At 51.1% G+C, this 14,511-nt stretch overlaps 1 protein-coding gene across 4 annotated transcripts in view; it reads right to left on the minus strand.

Moving 5' to 3' along the window:
* Positions 1–14,511, minus strand: part of CFAP251 (cilia and flagella associated protein 251) — a 43,714-nt gene that overhangs the window by 23,592 nt on the left and 5,611 nt on the right. For all 4 annotated transcript variants that reach the window (XM_037052009.1, XM_037052011.1, XM_037052010.1 and 1 more), the window contains exons 4-10: positions 12,410–12,550; positions 9,494–9,603; positions 5,618–5,729; positions 5,334–5,414; positions 3,489–3,566; positions 1,971–2,021; positions 288–502 (exon numbers count right to left, since the gene is read on the minus strand). In XM_037052009.1, the coding sequence (XP_036907904.1) occupies positions 288–502; positions 1,971–2,021; positions 3,489–3,566; positions 5,334–5,414; positions 5,618–5,729; positions 9,494–9,603; positions 12,410–12,550 (788 nt within the window). The remainder of the gene's footprint in view (positions 1–287; positions 503–1,970; positions 2,022–3,488; positions 3,567–5,333; positions 5,415–5,617; positions 5,730–9,493; positions 9,604–12,409; positions 12,551–14,511) is intronic.

A 14,511-nucleotide genomic window follows, 5' to 3' on the forward strand; every position in this document is an offset into this window, starting at 1 on the left:
AAAAGTTACTCTTTGTTTCACCAAACACAAAGGGATTTTTAAAAAATACAGGCGTATGAGGAAAAGAGAAAAAAGCAAACCAATTAGCACAAATGAGACCATAAAAAGCAGCCGGTCTACGCCCCCCTCCTGATCTTGGTTCTCAGTCCCTTCCCTCTGGGGCGGCCGAGTGCCCAGCTAACTTCCCCGGGAACATTCTTTGTGTGTACAGAATACGGGTGTGCGTGCAAAGGGCCTTCAAGTACTCCTGGAATCACCTCTAGCTACTTTTTAGTTGAGTTAACCACCTGTCGACTGTAGTAAGCACGGTGATCCCCTCTTTCTGCACGTGAACCAGTTTACAAGGTTTGATGGAGGGACGGCCCAGGGAGGCGGAGGCAGCGGGCGGTGGGCGGTCTACGTCCCAGACGACCAGCTTCCCTTCCATGGTCGCCGACAGCATCTGCGTTAAATTCAGATGGAAGACGGACTGGCTGAACTTTCCCACGTGCTTGTTGAACGTCTGCGTTGCGAAAGGCAGAGCATGAGTTACTGCTGTACTATTGGTAATACACATAAAACAAAGCGTTGTATAATACTACACTGAAATACAGTAGAAAAAAGATTAAAAAGTAAAAAAAAACAAAAAGCCATCACTGAAAAAGGAACGCCCCGCCCCCGCCCCATGGATTGCCTGGGATGCTGGCAACACTCTGAACCTCACTCGCAAAGAACAGGGGAAGGGGTGTGAGCTCGGGTCATGGAACTGTTTGCTTAAAGCAAATGAGAGAGGGGCCGGCCGCTGTTTAAACCTGTTCACCTTCTCTAACAGAGGGCGTGGAGAACCTGATGTCTGTCGTGCGTGAAAGTGTGCCCCGCTGTGAGGTGTCCTAAAATAATCCCCCCGGTCTCCCTGCGGTCATACAGTATTTTCTCACCAGCAGAAAGTAAGTACTGTATGTGGAAGTGCCCCTCAAGCGTCTTATTAAATTTGTGCTACGCCAGGTGAAGCCGCAGGCCGAATTCCTTGCATGATGTCTTAGAAGGGAAGTACAGCAGTGAGGGAAGCCCCTCGGGGGGTGGCTAGCAAGGAGGTGGACGAAAGAAACTCAAGTCCGAGGTCAGAGTAAGTTTGCCACCCAGTTGTCTAACCGGGCTCACCCGGTGTGACTCGAGCACGGAGGGCCAGGAAGGGACCGGCACCGGCAAAGCGGGGGCACCGAGATTTCCCTAAGAGCAGCCCTGTTTCAATACAGGGCGTTTTTTATCATTTCAGACTATGGAGACTTTCTGGGACATCACTGCCACAAACACCATAAAACGACTTATTTGCTGGTACTTTGATTTATGGAAAACAGGGCTCAAAGCCGGGATCATCCTTCCCAGATCTGTCCGTCTCGTCCCTGCCTTTTCTCTCGGCAGGGCCCCTCAAACATGGACTTTCTGGAAGTCGTGCCCAGAGAGAAGACAGGACGCGGAAAAACCATCACACAGCCCTCCCTGAGAGCAGACGGCGCGGGTCTCCAGGGAGGAGACGCCGCCGGGGACGGGCAGTTTCACGCCACACGTAGCTGCTCCGGGTGAGCAGGGGAGGGACGTGTTTCCTCCGGCACCCGGCTCACCGCTTCCCGATGGGCTCTTCGAGGTCTGAACACCCAATATAACTTTTTATTACTCTGAACACTGAGAAGCTTAAACGGGATCTGCCCACGCCCAACTCTACTTACACGAAGCTACACGTGCACCTGGGCTTGCCATATGCGTGCCTACCTTACGGAAGCCATTACTTTTTGGGGGGCATTATCTCATGGGAGTACTTCCATGATTTACAACTGACCAATTCGATGTGGCGGCAAAGGACCCACCTAAAGTTTTCCAATTATTCCCCCATAGTAAGACATACCAAGAGCAGCCCCAAAATGACTAAGCTTACACACGCATACTTATTCTCCACATAATCAGATGTATGAAATAGCTACAGGCAAACTCACTTTTTCTGTCAAAAGCGGGGCGCTGTGAATAAGTATATCTCCCTCTTCATACTGGTGAGCACAGGAGAAAAATCATCATTACTAAAACAAGACTTGGCCTCCCAGGGAAGAACTACCTAATGACAAGATCGAAGCAGCCGCTTCCAATAAGGGTCAGAGCTTCTCGGTGTCTACAGGTAAGAAAGGGAACCTGCCGCCTCCAGAAACATTTTGAGAGAAAAGCTAATAGGTTTTTAAAAGGCCACAAATGATTGTGACTTTAAATGAATTTTACATTTATAAGGCTTTCAAGCTATCATAAATGCCTGGAATAATGACTATCAGCCAATCAATGTGTTTTTGTTATCGATTGGCATCTTTTATTGAGGTAACATTCATGAAACATAAAGTTAACTATTAACCGTTTAAAAGTGTACAAATCAGCCCTGGCTGGTGTGGCTCAGTGGACTGAGCACTGGCCTGCAAAACAAGGGGGTCGCAGGTTCAATTCCCAGTCAGGGCACATGCCTGGGCTGAGGGCCGGGTCCCCAGGAGGGGGCACGTGAGAGGCAACCACACGTGGATGTTTCTCTCCCTCTCTTCCCTCCCTACCCCCCTCTCTAAATGAATCATCTTAAATAAAAGTGTACAGTTCAATGGTGTTTCATGTGTTAATGATGCTGTGCAACCCCCCTTCTGTCTCCCTCAAGGCCACGTTCATCTCCCCCAAAGGAAGCCCCTGCCCGTTACCCACCCAGTCTGGCCCCAGGCCCTCCTCCAGCCCCTGACAACCACCATTCTGTCCTCTGTCTCGCTGGGTTCACCTAGTCTGCACATTTCACGTTACCGGGCCCCCACACTATGTGATTTTTCTGTGTCTGGCTCCTTTGACTCTCATCCTGTTTCAAGGTTCGCCGGTGTGGTGGGAGGAGTCAGCCCTTCCTTTCTCTTAACGGCTGAATCCCATTCCACCACGTGGATGGACCGCATCCTATCCATCCACTCATCTGCTGACCGGCACTCGGTCTGGTTCAGCCTTTCGCTGATGGGGAACGCGGCGGCCACAAGCATCTGTGGGTGTGAGCATTTGTCTGCCTGGTTCCAGCTCTTTTCAGGATGTGCCTAGGAGTTGTGAGTCATGTGAAAACTTGATGTTTAACTTTTCGGGCTGTTTTAATCTCCCGACTTTGCCCTGTGTCCAGTCCACATATTGCTGATCTGTTTACTCATCCCTTTCCAAAAGGAAATCAGGTCCGCAGTTTCAAAAAAAAAATCCTATATTTTAGAACTGTTCAGTATATTCACATAAATATTTTTACTTCTTACTTTAAAAATCTAAATAATATTTAAATTACCTACTTCTGATTTAATATGCTAATTTTCAATGTGACTAAAAGAAATACTATAATTAAATCAAAACATTTTAATATATATCTATTGCTTCTTAAGTACATACAATATCGTTACATTACCAAAACTCAAAGAATGAATATGTAACTTCTCTGTACATTTGAAATGAATCAAAATATTTCTACTTACCCACAAATAATATATGACTTGCGTTTTACTATTGCTCACCAACTCCTTATTATTGGTTGGATTAAAGGTAAGGTAGTTCTGAAATATAAAGAATGAAGACATATTACATCACAATAAATTTCCTGTTTCTCTCCGGCTAAGCTCAGTGTTACAATTAAGTGATATTTTTATTAAAATAAATAACTGAGTAGGAATATGAAACAGTTAAGATGTGGCATTTTATGAGCAATAGGAATATAATTTAAATACCGAGCGTTAAAATCAATGGTCTCAATGTATTCCCTTTCTTACTTCGTCTCATGTATTAGAATCTGTCATCTACAAAGTGGAACAAGCAAATGTAAACCAGGATTCGCCAGTGACCTTTACCCTGTGCCCTTTGGCAGAAAGGCTGCTGCACACACATTTCGAAATTTGACAGGGCCACGGGGTAGCCTGGAATGAATGCAAAATATCGGAAGGGGGTTCTGCTTCCAGCCAAGGTGGCGAATAACAGGGGCTGCCTGGCTCCTGCCCCCAGAACCCACCCCGCAGAAGCTATGGGAGTGAGGGAAGCATGAAATGCAGAAGCTAATCAATCACACAGCAGACAGGGAGAAGCCCCTGGGGAGGCTGTGAGCCTGCACCTTAGGTTGGCTGGGCCAAGGCGGTGGGTGGCCGCAGCCCGGGACGCAGGGCAGCAGCGGCGGCTTCGGGAAGCGGGGTGGGGAAACACTTCTGAAGCTCCGTTCCTGCCACTTCTGCCCCGTCTCCCACCCCCGGCCTACTGCCTGCTGCTTCACTTCAGGAATGGAAGCCACCGAGGCCAGGGCGCAGAATTTGTATCAGGACAGCACGAAGGCCTGGGCGGGGTGAAGAACTGAGGAGGCCAAGTCGGGGCGGGGGAGTGGTGAGCCCTTGCAAAGACCGAACGTCAGCCTCCGGTGGCCTCACTCTCTGATCAGACTAAGGTGACCGCCGTCAGAAATGCCCGTGAGGAGCAAAAGCATTGCAAGTCTTCCTCGGAGGAAATTATCCCGAGCCTCCAATGATCCCTGTAGATGTTAAAGCACCACATTGGGCCGTCAACAAAAAGTCACCAGGCATGAAGGAGACACTCAGAGATGACCGGAAACCAGGGAGGAACGCTGCCAACAGAATGGGACACACAGGAGACCCAGGCGCTGGCGTCACTGCCCCCGGACTCGGCAGTAGCTGCCGTCAACACGTGCGAGAAACAGAGGGTGAGATGGGTAACCTTGGCACGTAACTGTCTTTAAAAAGAGCCCCGTGGATCTAGGTGAAAAATATTATTGAAACTCAAAATATGGTTTCATAGAAAACTAAAGATGGCCCAAAAAGTGATTATCAGTAAAAAAGGAAGATAAATTATGGCAGGGGGTGGGGGGATACCCGGACAGAAGCATAAAGACAAAAAGTACAGAAAATACGGAAAAGGGAATAAAAGACCTATAGACAAGACGAAAAGGCCTAACTGACATGTGACTGGAGTCCCAAAAAGAGACATTCCAACTTTGAAAAACCCAAAGGATAACTTTTATTATATTTTTTAAATCGACAACATATCCACAGGCACATAGACATGTTACCAAAAAGCTGCTGAAAACCAAGAGAAAACAATCTTAAAAGCACCTAAGGAGGGGGAAAGACGTGTACATTTTAAAAAAAGAAAGAAAGGGGGAGTAACAAGATCGAGGTTGACTTCTCAACAGGAGCGCTGTGAGTGAGATGATGATGGAACAGGACCCTCAGACGCGCACTCACACGATGGAAACGTCAGCAGGGGGCGTGCGGGAGTCGCCACCCAAGATGAGGCAGCTCTTCCCAGGCCCAGGTTGAACTCACCTGAAAACCATACTCTTTGGGAAGGTCCAGAGAACACGCCGGTGTTTCTGCCGCCAAAGTCCACCTCCAGATGCAGACTCTCTGTAAACAGTGCGAGCGAACAGGAGGAGGGGGAGGTTTCTGAGAGCTGCCCCTGACACCATGCCCGTGGTGGCAACCCCACCCCTGCCGTAACTGAGCACGGCACGGTGAGCAAAGCCACCAGTGTGGCCTGGGCAGCCTGCTCCTGGGGACACACTGGATGGCCCGCCAGCCTGCTGAGGCCACCCCACAGGTCCCTGTACCTGGGTTTCAGCATCGGAGATGGTGGCCAGATACTTGGCGTCGTGGGTCATGGCGATGGCTCTGATGCCGTGACCTTCGGGGCAGCTGTCAAATATCGTGTGCACAGGGATCCTGCGAGACAGGGCGGGGGACAAGCATTTGCTGGGTGCGCCTTGGTTCCCGGAGGGGGGCGGTGGCGGGGCTCACTCCGGAAACTTGCGAACTGTGGATAAATAAAGGTGGCCGCCCATCCAGTGGCGACGGTGGCTCGGCCACGGAGAGGGACGGAGCTCTGACGCCGGCCACAACCTGGCTGAACTGGGAGAATGTGATGTCACATGAGCGATGCCGGACACCGAAGGACACCGAAGGCCACGCGTTGTGCGTCCGCTGCCTCTGCAGCCGGGGAACGCCCAGCACAGGCACATCCAGAGAGAAGCAAAGCGGTCTGCTGTTCCCCCGGGGCTGGGGGTGGGGCCATTTAACGGGAAGGGAGTCTCTTTCGGGTGGGTGAGGCTGTTTTGGAACCAGATAGAGGTGGTGGCGGCACAAGCTGGTGAAAGTGCTCCATGCCACCGACCTGCTCACTTTTAAATATTGCATACTGTGTGACGTGCATGTTACCTCAATGACTAAAAGGGACTAACTGAGGGTAGCATGTAAAGGTGCTGTTGGCCCTCTCTCTGAGCTCCAGGCTCCCCCTGTTACCACGTACCACTTCTAGGCCAGGCGCGGGGGACGAAACAGCGACAGGAGACGCCTGGGAGGACGCCCTGGCTGTCAGCAGGCCGGCGTTCTCCTGCCTAAGTGGGACAGTCCCCAAACACAGGCTTCCTGGACAGCAGCTTAGCTGTCGCTTTCAAAGCTTTCAACGCACGTGCTCTGGGACCCCACAAAGCCACCTCTTAGCTTTTCCTGGAGAAACAGGAGCAAAAGGACACAGAGACAAATGTCACCTGCGTTCCCCGGGGCACTGCTTTCATAGCAAAAGCCTGGAAGCCACGCAAATCTCCGTCAATGTGGGGATTGCTAACAAATGCTAGGACGTAGTCACGTCATGAAAAAACTAAGCCACCTTCAAAAAGAACGAGGTGGATCAGGGAAAGTCACCGAAACCCTGTGGAAGAAGCACGTTGCCAAACGGTGTACAGAGCCCGTCCTGGGGGGGGTGGGCTGTGTGTGTGTGTGTTTTTACAGGCACAGAAGGAAGCCTGGAGGAAATGACTCCAGACTAGATGACGGGGACCCCAGAGAAAGGGCTGGAGTGAGGAGGGACTTTCACTGCTTCTACTCGTGACCCCCTGCATTGCGACACGGGCAGGACTTGAGAACAGTGAGGTGCAGACGAGGCCTCGGCACATCGGCACTGAATCAGGCGCTGCCTAACCACCTGAAAGAGCCAAAGAAACGCGACAGACAGGGTGGGGATGAGGGAAGCGAGCTGTCCCGTGGGGGTCCCTGCCTTCCACGGAAATGAAGAGTGGGTGGGGTGGGAAGACCGAGTGGGCCCTTAGCGTTGTGGCAGTGTTTTTCACCAGGGGGCTGCTGTTTCAGCGAATGGCGATGGGCCTCGGCATGGCACATCGGGGTCCCGCCGGCGGGGACCAAGTCTGCGTCCTCGCTGAGGGCCAGCTCGGTTCTCTGTCCCTTGGGAAGGCGGTCCTCAAGCTGTCGGGAATGCCTCACAATGTCCTCAGCGGGGAAATACATCTTACCCCTGGGGCTGTTTAGAATCAAACACACAGATGATGACACCAGTCAGACCCGCGCTGTTAACCTATTTGTCATCAGGGAATCAGTTCGTTTTTTTAGGAATGGGTGGAATGGAAGAGACTTTAACTACCAGAGTCTCTAACAGACTACATCTGTGACTCTAATTTAAAGCGCATAGCGCATTTAGACTTGTAATTTTAAATTCAAATCATATTAGGTTTATAAACAATACTAGAATGCTTAAGAGAACTTAAGGGTTGCCGTATTTATGTCCAATTTATCAGATTTACAAGAATTGCTTAAGTGCTGGTGAAGGATTTATTTGTTAATGAGACTACTAAAGAACTTAAAGATGAAATCAAATATATTCCATTTCCACATGCAGTTTAAAATGTTTAAAAGGAGTTAGTAATCAAATTTGTAAGTGGAGCTAAACATTAATCAAAGTCCCCTTAAATGAGGAGATCGCAAAAATACGCCAGACTTATACATAGAATACGATTTATAAGCTCAACAGAGAGCTTAAAGAGCTATGGTTTTTAATTTGTCACTTTAATAAAGCAAATATTAATTCTACACCCAAATCATCGTTTCTGGGTCACTTGGAATATCATGAAACGCACATCGACATTGGTGGAACTGTTAGCTATAGACATGCTTTACTTAAAAAAAAAAAATCACGCCCTCAAGTGGCTCCCAGTCTAGTGGGGGAGGAGGGAGCTTCACAAACCAGCGACAAATCAAAGGGTGGACAGGGTCAGGGGCCAGACCGGCCTGGGGCGGGGGCCCGTCCCCTGTGGGGGCCACCTGCCCTGCCCGCAGACCACTCTCTGTTACCGCTGTGATAGCGCTCTATGATACCGCTGTGGTGCGAACATCCCGAAACACGGGCCGACGGGCAGCAGGCGGGGAGCCACACAGCGGAGGGTCGTGTTTGGAGAAGATCGCCCTGAAAGGGCTGCGGAGGAGAACCGCACGGCCCACGGATGTCCGTGTGCGTGTGTTTAAAACGGCGGCAGCTCCCGGAGGACCACACCAAGCCGACGCCCCCTAGGAAGTGCGCTAGAACTGCAGACGATCGCCAAAGGGGACTTCCGCTTCCCAGTAAGTGACCTTTTAAAAGCCAACCGTGGGATGGGCTCGGAGCCATGCAGGGGCAGACTGTGGCAGGCATGACCGTGGGGCATCCTGGTGGCCGGCCCTCTGGCAGCTTCTCTATCCTCTGGGGCCACAGCCGAGGAATGGGGGGGGGGCGGGGGTGAGTCTGAGAAGAGTCCAAGGAGAAACTGATGGTCAACGAGCGGGGTAAGGACCACAGGCACATGGTGTCAGAGAAGCCAAGGATAATGGACAGGGCCAGGCAAGACAAGGACCGGGGTCAGGGACGTGGCCTTCCGGAGGGTGCCCGTCACCTGTGTCCTAGGACATTAAACGTAACTTCTTCCCGATCCTGTCCACCTGGACTTGCCCGCCTCCTCCTCACCCCCCCCACCCTGCCCCCACACGCAACCAGGACCGGCGTGCTTGTCCAAGAATCTAGCGGAGCTCTCCACCCGGGACCGGCAGAAACAAAACCCGTCTAAGCATCTGTCACGGGTGGGCACCACGCTCTGCAGGTACCGTCCCCACAGGAGAGAAGACACGGAGAGGGAGAAATGCCACCGGGAGGCAGAAGCGGCTGGACCAGAAACGCCGGGCCTGACCAGCAACCACCAGGAGCGGGAGAAACAGGTTTTCTCTCTCAGAGCTCCCAGAAGGAGCCAACCCAGTTTCCAACTTCTGGACTCATGAAGTGCGAGAAGATAAATTCCGTTATTTTAAGCTGCCCACCTAGTCGGCGGCCATTTCTTACGGCAGCTGGAGAACACTAACCACAGACGTGGTCAGGTGGGGCAAGCCGCTGAACTTCGCTGGGTGCGTGTGAGTTGGCCTCCCTCGGCCCAGTCGGCTCTGGGACCCAAACACACCGAGCTTCTGGGCCACAAGAGCCAGGCGGAGCCCCTGGGAGGTTCCCCAAGGTCACGTCACTGCCTGAGGCCCCGCGGTGACAAGACCACTGGGCTCGCCCCCCACGCTGTGTCCGCCACTGGCTTCTGTAGCCCCAGAGTGGCATTACGTGTCTTTGCCTGTCACAGCGGCAGCTGCTCCTCCAGAATCGGGGGAAGGGACCGCGCCGAGCCTACCCTGTGAAGGAGTCCCATATGGTTATCAGGCAGCTGGGCCCTTGGTCCGCCGTGGCGATCCACCGCCTGTCCTCGCTGACGCAGAGACAGGAGATCACGTTAGGGTGGCCCTACAGAGACAGGAGAAAACGCCTTGAAAGATCGGGGATGCGGCTCAGCTGTGGTGCCGGCAGGACAGGTGGGGGACCCATAGAGAGAACTGAGCCCGTTGCGGGCTCATCTGGCTGGGAATTCGGTGACCCCACAGCCACTGGTTTTCAAACGCTCTCTCCCGCACAATTCCTGCAGGATAAGCTACGCTCCCCACAAGAATGGGCTTCTGAGGGGCCTAGGAGAGCACCCACCTCTGAGTGCAGGTTGAGAATGAGTGTCCCCGTTGGCCCCCAGCCCCGGAGGCCCCCTGCCGGCCTCACCTCCCCAAAACCATGTTCACTTCAGGTCTCCGAGCAGCTCTGGAGAGAAAGCCTCCCCCCTGGTCTCTCTGCGTTCACTCTGACCCTTTCCCTACGTCATAGAGGAATCTTCTAGAAACACAGACGAGATGGCAGCACTCCTTGCCAGAGGGAGACCGTTTCCTCCTTCCTCATCGCCGCTTGCTCGCTCTGCCCAGTGGCCTCCCGTCTGGGCCTCACGCGCTGGCCTGGGAACCGGGGCGCTGTCCGCCCGTCTGCGCCTGTCCCCCACACTGCCCCTGCGTGGCTCCGTCTCGCCTTTCGGTCCTGGCACAAACGTCTCTGTTCTATGCCCTGCCCACCCAACCCAACCAGGTCTCCTCTCAGCCTCGATTTTCTCTTCCGTAGCATTTCACGTTTCTTCCGAGCACAGGTTACAGTTTACGATCATCCATTTGTGCGTCCCCTTGTCGAGTCTCTGTCTCTCCGCCAGACTGTGAGCTCTGTGAGGGGGGCTAGGCCTGTTTGGTTCGTGGCTGTGCAGACCCCCAATCTGACACACGGTGGTCGTGGTGTTTGTGGGATGGATGAATGAGCGGCCGAGGTGGCCATCCGCAGCCGTCTGGCCCGGGGAGCTGGACTCCTGCCTGTCTCCGCCCATCTGCCAGCTGCCGGCCCTCCCTGGCTCTCCCCGCCTGTGACACAGCCTCTCCCTTCTCCCTCGGCGGGTCCGCTGCGCCCGGCGTTGTGCATCCCCCTCACCCCCAGGACGAGCAGCCCGCTGGGTTTTTCGTGTGTATGTGTGCGTTTCTGGACTTGTAGAAGGCAGATGGATGCCTGCAGTTGGACCCACGTGTCTGGGATCCCTGGCACGACTCTGAGTGCTGACTTAACCCTGAGCAAATACTTTGTGATGTTTTTGTTCTAGGTATTGACTAAAGAAGTACTTACTAAAATATATGTTAATCGAAAGGGTAACAGAAGTGTCTACCAGGTTAACTGTTAGTCAGACACCAGGAAGATCTGTCCCTTGGGAGGTCAACGGTGGAAATGAAAGGGATGGGAAATGCCAGGAGCAGAGGAAGCAGAGGAAGCAGAGTGGCTGGGCAGGGCGGCTGCCCTGGAGGCGCAGAGGGGTGGCCCTGAGGAAGGGCGCCGAGGGAGGGAGCGGAGGACGACAGAGACACTTAACGCTCTCCAGTCAGGAGACCTGGGTTGCAGACCTGGCTTCTGCATATGCCCGTGCAGTCACAGGCCCGTTGGTTAAATCGCTCTGAGCCTCAGTTTCTTCTTCTAAAATGGGGATATCAGCCCTGGCTTGTGTGGCTCAGGGGACTGAGCACTGGCCTGTGCACCAAAGGGTCCCTGGTTCGATCCCCAGTCAGGGCACAGGCCTGGGTTGTGGGCCAGGTCCCCAGTAAGGGGCGCACCAGAGGCAACCGCACATGGATGTTTCTCTCCCTCTCTTCTTCCCTTCTCTAAAAATAAATAAATAAATAAATTCTTATGGGGATACTAACACCCACTTTTTAGCATGACTCAGAGGATCAAAGCCCTTCGGAACCTGGAAAGGAGCCCAGTGTTAGTGAGGCCAGAAGCCCCTGGGTCTCCCCCCAGCTCTGCACATGATCCACCCGGGGCACAGTCTCGAGGAAATGTGAAAAACACAGATGTCTTGAATTCTTGTTACTCTAAAATTAAAATCAACTGCTGCTTTCTAAATTGATTCTAATGAACGTTGGAGAGAACATGAACAATAAACTAGGTTTCCAAAGACCGGACTTGCTACAGTTCAGAAGAGGGGCTGGAAAACCTGAGAGCGGTAGAGTGAAGTCAGCTCTGGGAATAGGACCACAGAAATGCACCCCCACCAGCGCAGCTCAGTGGGCTGGGCGAGGTCCTACAAAGCAAAGTGTCGCTGGTTCAGTTCCCAGTCAGGGCACGTGCCTAGGGTGCAGGTTTGGTCCCCAGTTGGGGCACATATGAAAGGCAACAGATTAATGTTTCTCTCTTGCATCAACCTTGCTCTCCCTCTCTCCCTCCCTTCCCCTCTCTCCAAAAATACATACATACATACATACATACATACTGTATTTTGCTATGCATAATGTGCACTTTTTTGCCCAAATCTTTTAGGAAAAATAAGAATGAACCTTTTACATGGATAGTACTAATTCTGTATCTATATAAATGTATCTATATAAATGTTTTTAATTCTTTTCTTTATGCTTATGCATTAAAAGTATAAGTCCAGAAAGCAATAACAATAGCCATATGCAAAATAACACCCTGGAATACAAGAATCGGTTTCATTGAACTTACGACAAACTTGCAACGAAAGCAGTATCTAAATATAAATAATCGAATTTGAAAATTAAAATGGAAGATTTTTTTTCCTGAAAGTTTAGGCCAAAAAAAAAACGTGGGAGCACATTATACGCAATAAGACACGGCAAAGAAAACGAAATGCTATACGCAGGCTAAAGACGACCTCTCTGACCTACAGTCAGAGAGTCCTACATACCTGGAGATGATGCTGGTCGTTCTTAGAGACGCTGTAGATGACGGCAGTGTGGGCGCTGGCATACAGGAGGACCCTCTGATTTTCGTCTCGGATGTAGTACACAGGGAGAGAACTGTTCCATCCGAATTTCCAAGTCATGGTCTGGAAGACAAAGGTGAGACCAGCAAGACACCACAGAGGGTCCGGCCAGGAGCTGCGACACCGGGCGCTCCTGGCACAAGTTACGGTGACGCCACTAAGAAACTTTATAAGAAAGGCAATTATTCAGTCTGCGTATCGGGGCCTTATGCACCTAGAAGGATACAGGATAAAGAGATAAATTCCCTTGGTAGGATTAAAAACTGCATACTGTCAGGAATAAATCCGAAATAAAAATTTTGTGAAATGAAAATTATAGGTACTATATATCTGGCCACCTCTTTTAATGCAATAGCAATTAATTTCTGTATATTTTTGTGTTCAAAGTCTTTTTTTTTTAATGCTCACCCAAGGATATGTTTATTGCTTTTAGGCAGAGAGGAAGAGACGGGGGCTGGGGGAAGAGAAACATTGATCAGATGTCTCCTATACGTGCCCAGGCCAGGGATCAAGCCTGCAACCCAGGTAGGTGCCCTGCCCGGGGGTCGGTCCCACCACCTTTTGGTGTAGGGGACAATGCTCCAACCAAATGAGCCACTTGGCCAGGGCATCAGTTCAAAGTCTTTTGCAAAAATTACCAATACACTGTGGCAGGTGTATTCCATGGAGTATTATTCAGCAATAAAAAGAAATGAGCTAGTGAGTCTGGAACAGGGATGGGACAGTCTCCCATGCGCACTGCTGAGTGGAAGAAGCTAGCCTAAAAGGCTACGCCCTGCAGAATTTCAATGCCATGACCTTCTGAAATAGACAAAACCAGAGACAATGACAAGATCAGCGGCTGCCAGGGGTGGGGCTGGGGGAGCGATGAGTTACAGGGGACACAGGGGATTTTTAGGCAGTGAAACTACTCCATGTGATACTGTGAGATGGATGCATGTCATCATACATTTGTCAAAACCCATGAAATGCACAACACATAGAATGAACCTTAAGACAAACTATGGGCTGTAGTTAATAGGGCTGTATCAATATGGGCCCATCGACTATGACAAATGTGCCGCAGTAATGCAAGATATTAATAAAAGGGAATGAGAAGCATAAATGGTAGGTACAAAATAGACAGGGGGAGGTTAAGAATAATATAGGAGATGGAGAAGCCAAAGAACTTACAAGTGTGATCCAGGGACATGAACTAAGGGGAGTGGAATGATGGTTGGGGGGGGATGCAGGGCGGAGGGGAATAAAGGGAAAAAAAATTAAACAACTGTAATAGCATAATCAATAAAATATACATAAAAAGAGATTAAGAAAAAGAAAAGCAGGGAGGAGGAGGCACAATGAAGGACTCTATACTTTTTGCTCAATTTTTCTATAAACCCAAACTGTTGAAAAAACGAAATCTGCTTAAAAAACGAACAAGGCCAGCTAATCAAACGTGGTGGTGTTTACAGTGATGGCTAAGTGATCAGTTACTACAAACCAGTGAATCAAACGGGCGTATAGAAACAGTCTGGCGAATCCCTCTCCTCTCTGACCAATACGTGGAAGGCTGAAGAGGTGAGACACATTCCCCTGAGGACAGACAGGGTGGGCCATGTGGACAGTGCTTCTCCCCTGGAGCCCTCATCCCTGTCCTCTCCGTCTCCATCCACCCCGTGATCCACACTGACGTTTGGGTCTTTCGTTGCGTGGGTGTGAGCAGTACAATGATGGGCTCCTAACTGTCTCAAGCTGCAACTTCCAGGAATGGAACTATTGAGTATCTGGCTGGTTNTGACCAATACGTGGAAGGCTGAAGAGGTGAGACACATTCCCCCGAGGACAGACAGGGTGGGCCATGTGGCCAGTGCTTCTCCCCTGGAGCCCTCATCCCTGTCCTCTCCGTCTCCATCCACCCCGTGATCCACACTGACGTTTGGGTCTTTCGTTGCGTGGGTGTGAGCAGTACAATGATGGGCTCCTAACTGTCTCAAGCTGCAACTTCCAGGAATGGAACTATTGAGTATCTGGCTGGTTCTTAA

This window comes from Sturnira hondurensis, unplaced genomic scaffold, assembly GCF_014824575.4.
Source record: "Sturnira hondurensis isolate 20B ecotype Veracruz unplaced genomic scaffold, ASM1482457v3 Scaffold0007406, whole genome shotgun sequence".
Classification (NCBI taxonomy): Eukaryota; Metazoa; Chordata; class Mammalia; order Chiroptera; family Phyllostomidae; genus Sturnira; species Sturnira hondurensis.